Here is a 5,000-nt window from a genome sequence, read left to right on the forward strand (position 1 = left end):
GTTGGATATTAACGATCGTACATCATGTGTCAACCATAGATCTCTTTAAAAATCAAACGCCTTTCTTTGTCTTCCAAAGGCCAGCTTATTCGCCCAGATGGGATTCGAGGGTCTCTTCTTCGGGCGCCTTGACCACGACGACAAGAGCAACAGATGGCGCCACAAGACTATGGAAATGGTGTGGGAAGGCAGTCAGAACCTTGGTAAGTAGGATTTGCATGATAGAAGAGGAAAAATAACACATTCTCTAGAACGATCGGAAAGAACGGTTGATGTTTAGGCAGAGTTAAGAGAACTGATCGTATGGGTAATGCTTTTTGTTTCTTTCTAAGCATTATAGTTTTCCTCCACACGCTGGTTTTTCCTCCAAAAACTCTCTCTCTCTCTCTCTCTCCCTCCCTCTCCTTCATCTTCGGTCTTTCCCTTAGATTTTTTAAATCTTTATTGTCTCTATCTCTTGTCCGATTGCCCAGGGAAAGCGGCGTGGCTCTTTACGGGTGTTCTTCCCAACGGCTATGGCCCCCCAAGTGGTTTCTGTTTCGACATCAATTGCCGTGATGAGCCCATTATGGACGACCCACGACTTCACGATTACAACGTCGATCAACGGGTAAGTTTTTTGTAAGATAATTATAATCTGATATTTGCTGAAATATACTTCTCTTTGTGAAATAAAGTTTATTTGTTAGTTTGTAAAGTGTTTTATAAGCTAAAGATATAGTAGGTGAATATATTCTACCAGAATTGCTTTTGATATGCATGTTACATTTTGTTCCGTTAATCAAAATTGTGATTGCATTTCTCTCTTCGTAAGTGTTTAGGGGAAACGTTGATCTTTTGTATGACTGCCAATACCCTTGTTCTGATTTGACATGTTCAGCACAACAGTTTCGGAATATAAAACGAGGGAGCATGTTGAAAAAAATAGGTAAGTCACCTCTGCACTTTACAAGTCGTCACTCACGTCTCAGGAACCTGTTGAATGATTTGTTTTAATTGTTGATTAGTTTTTATTGCTGGGATGATAATCATTTCGTTTTGTTTTTTGTTAAAGTTCAGTCCAATAGATGGCAGATTGTCTACTGTTCACGTAAAGTGCAGAAGTGACTAACCTATGCTTCTAAGAATCACTTCGAGGTTTGTGCTATGATGAGTGACGACTTGTGTGGTCAGGTGGACGACTTCTTGAAGGCCGCACACGACCAGGCCAAAGGTTACGCCTCAGACCATATCATCATGACCATGGGGGAGGATTTTAACTATCAGAGCGGCGAGATGTGGTACAAGAACCTCGACAAATTAATCTGGTACGAGACAAAAGTGCATGAACCAAACGTTGTTATGAAAGCATGGACATCGACCTCTTTCCTGTTGTTGCTCTGTCTCTTGGTTCTGCTTTAGGTTGCTTGTCATGTTCCTCTCCTGCTACGTCTGTCTTCGCTACGTTTATTTTGATATTATTTGTTGCGGGTATCTTTTGCTTTTGATCAATGTTTCTTGTTTAACTTCCATTAATTGTTTAGCGCACAGTTTCTGTTTTTTTTTTTCATACTTATTTTGACCTTTCTTGCTTGCACACCTGCCTCAGGTTAATGACTTCCTAAAAGCCGTAGCCGACGAAGCAAAGGGCTACGTGAGTACTGACATCATAATGACTATGGGAGGTGACTTTAATTACCAGTCAGCTGATATGTTTTACAAAAACGTCGACAAGCTGATAAGGTAAGAATGTCTGGTGGTATGGACAGAAAACTCGCATAAACGAAAAAAAAGGTAAGCATTATAGAGCTAGATTATGAATCACTCTTTGCAAGAAAGTTCGGATCATAGCTTTCTTTGAGACGATTTGGTGAAAGTCTCAGACACTTTAGAGGACATGTCCCTAGAGTTGGTAAGTCCGATGATGCACTGACCCGGTTTCTGAAAGGTTGGCAACACTGGCTCTCAGGTTGACGAGTTTCTGAAAGCAGCGAACGAAGAGGCCAAGGGCTATGCAAGCAACGACATCATTATGACAATGGGGATGGACTTCCATTACATGAATGCTCGTGCGTGGTACAAAAACCTGGACAAACTAATCAGGTAAGATGTCTGTTGGGGGTCGGGGCAATTATGTTTAAATGTCAACCATTCTAAACAAAGGCCACATCGAGCATTATGATTATGATCATTTACTTTATTTGTGAAAGGACTTTTCCTTTGGTTTGCTCAAGGCTGAGCTTTGTTGCCAGACAATTGTGTAAGAAGGTATGTATAATATATTTTATTCTGAACTTTACTGTAGATTTGATTACACAGATATATTCACTATAAAATATATCCCGAATTGTTGGTTAATTTTAACCTGCATTTGATTTTCAAACGTACATCAATATCTCCTCTCTTCACCCAACCCTTCGTCAGGTACGTAAACGCCCGTCAGAAGAACGGGTCGAAGGTCAACGTGTTCTACTCGACTCCGTCCTGCTACCTGAAGGCCCTGCACGACGCCGACCTCACGTGGCCCACGAAGAGCGACGACTTCTTCCCTTACGCGTCGGGGAACCACAGCTACTGGACGGGCTACTTCACCTCCCGACCCACGCTGAAGGGCTACGTCAGGAAGACCAACAGCTTCTTGCAGGTGTGGAAAATGGATGTTATCTATTTCTCATATTGCCTCTTCTTCGCCTTTTTCATATATGGCTTTATATCATTCTGCTGATTCGTCTTCATCATCGTAAATATCAAGGAGAGTGTTCTAGTCGCAGCACCTCCCCCCACTTTTTATCACGTATTTCTCTGTCACTTCATTTCTTCTTTCTTTCTTCCTCTATCTCTCTCTCCTTCTTCACATTTCCTTCCCTCCCGCAGGCGGTGAAGCAGGTGTCCTCCGTGCTTGGAATGGGCCAGGATCCTCGCCTGGAACGCCTTAAGGAGGCGATGGGAGTCTTGCAGCATCACGACGCCGTCTCTGGAACCGCCAAGCAACATGTGACGAACGACTACTCGGAGAGGCTCTCGCAGGGCGTCACCGAGTCCTTCCAAATGGTGGTAGAGGCGTACAGGTGCGTGAGATGGCAATCAATGGGTTGAAATAGAAGAAAAGTATGCTGACAATCTCTGTTAGGATAGAAAATAAATATATGGAAACTACTTGCTTTACGCAATGACTATTGGAGAGGGAGACTTATCTCAATATAGTAAAGAACGCCTCATTATCTGGTAGCAAACTGAATGCAGTTGAAGGAGGGGACGAGGGACCTCTAGAGGCCACCGCGATGCCCGTCTTCTGCCCTCTTCTGAACGTGTCTTCCTGCCCTCTTACCGAGGCGTCCAAAGCCTTCACCGTCACACTGTACAACCCCCTTGCCAGGCCTCGCTCCTTCCCCGTGAGGGTGCCGGTGCCAAGCGGGGCCGGATACAAGGTCACCGACGACCAGGGTGAGGAAACGAGAAGAGAAAATTGGTCACATGTGGTTACTGTATCAGATACACGCTAATGATTAGGTACGAGAATTACACGCACCAATGTATATTCATACACAAAGATGATTTTAGATATAAACACACCTAAATGAAAACACAAAGAATCTAAAGATAGATTTTGAACTCTATAATCAGGCCACGCCATCGTGAGTCAGCTCGTCCCCGTGCCCGATGCCGTCCTAAGGGTCCCTGGCCGAAATTCGACCGCGACCCTTGAGCTAGTGTTCCTGGCGGAGGACATTCCCCCGCTGGGCTTCCTGCAGTTCCACGTGCAAAAGACAGCCAACCTTCCTTTCCAGAAGGAACAGATGTCTCAGATCTTTCGGCCGCAGCGAGGCCTCGAGGACATCGAAGTTAACCTCGGGGTGAGTAGCTTTGTGGAGGAAAGGTGACAAGGGTGAAAGTAATGGCAACGGATAATGATTATGGTTTACGATTATTATTTTTTAAATTTTGACACCATTTTTATTAACTGGTCTATGCCCCTTGGTAAATGCCAAGTAACAACCAATATGAAACCATCTAAGGTAAGCACCAACTGTAAAAATAATCGGTAAGGCTATTACCACGTAAATATCACTTCTAATAGTCTTCGTCCATGCTTCAGAATCAGGGTCTGGCAGTGTCGCTGGACAAGGACACTGGCCTCCTGAAGTCCATCGGCGTGGTTCGTCCCGACGGCATCAGCATGATCAAGGTGAGGGGCGGCTCTCCCTGTAACTTGCTGATAATCCTTTATTACAAAACTGCACGGCCCCGTTACTTATTATCTACCATATCGTAATGTGTTTCTTTTATCATAAGGAGAATGAGACGAAACTTTTCCTTCCCGCAGGTGAACCAAACTTATATGTGGTACGCAGGAATGAGCGGAAATAACAGCCAGGAGGAATTCCGTGCCTCCGGAGCATACATCTTCCGGCCGGATGGTGCCCACGCTCAACCCGTAGCTGCCGCTGCCAACGTCACCATCGTCCAAGGTGTGATGAACTTTAATGCCACAATCAATGCACAAATAGCTAAAGTAAACCTCCTCTTTACCCACTTTCTCCAGCCAATATAGATTCCGATATTCATTTTGTAAGTCTTCATCGACTAATCCTTTCCTTGTGCTTCGCAGGCCCACTGGTGGCCGAGATACACCAAGAGTGGACGCCATGGGTAAGCCAGGTGATCCGCGCGTACAAGGAAGAGCTCACTCTCGAGATGGAGTGGCTAGTGGGCCCTATCCCCGTCAAGTGAGTGGACTTAAGTCAGTTACTAAATGAGGGTGCAATGTGGGGCTCTTCGATATCGTTGGAGATGGGCACCAAAAACTGAATACTCACTAGAGGGTGTTTAACATGTTATTCTCCACCACAGAGACGGCATCGGCAAGGAGATCGTGAGCAGGGTGATTTGGCCAGACATATCTACCAACGGAACCTTTTACACAGACGCCAACGGAAGGGAGATGCTTAAACGTAAGTGACCAATCAAACTGGAGAGAGAAAGAGAAAGAGAAGGAGGAAGAGAAAGAAAGAAAGAAAGAA

At 44.8% G+C, this 5,000-nt stretch overlaps 1 protein-coding gene across 3 annotated transcripts in view; it reads left to right on the forward strand.

Moving 5' to 3' along the window:
- LOC122261523 (lysosomal alpha-mannosidase) overlaps positions 1-5,000 on the forward strand; it is a 13,512-nt gene that overhangs the window by 5,307 nt on the left and 3,205 nt on the right. The window contains exons 6-16 of one of the 3 annotated variants that reach the window (XM_043029209.2): positions 80-203; positions 474-610; positions 1,174-1,307; positions 2,404-2,623; positions 2,854-3,047; positions 3,209-3,423; positions 3,604-3,833; positions 4,076-4,165; positions 4,304-4,448; positions 4,589-4,706; positions 4,831-4,931. In XM_043029209.2, coding sequence (XP_042885143.2) covers positions 80-203; positions 474-610; positions 1,174-1,307; positions 2,404-2,623; positions 2,854-3,047; positions 3,209-3,423; positions 3,604-3,833; positions 4,076-4,165; positions 4,304-4,448; positions 4,589-4,706; positions 4,831-4,931 — 1,708 coding nt within the window. Of the gene's footprint in view, positions 1-79; positions 204-473; positions 611-1,173; positions 1,308-1,588; positions 1,723-1,948; positions 2,083-2,403; positions 2,624-2,853; positions 3,048-3,208; positions 3,424-3,603; positions 3,834-4,075; positions 4,166-4,303; positions 4,449-4,588; positions 4,707-4,830; positions 4,932-5,000 lie in introns of all 3 variants that reach the window. The other 2 variants (XM_043029210.2, XM_043029208.2) reach the window with 2 other exon arrangements.

This window comes from Penaeus japonicus, unplaced genomic scaffold, assembly GCF_977035675.1.
Source record: "Penaeus japonicus unplaced genomic scaffold, GWHDUDI00000001_assembly GWHDUDI00000001, whole genome shotgun sequence".
Lineage (NCBI taxonomy): Eukaryota > Metazoa > Arthropoda > Malacostraca > Decapoda > Penaeidae > Penaeus > Penaeus japonicus.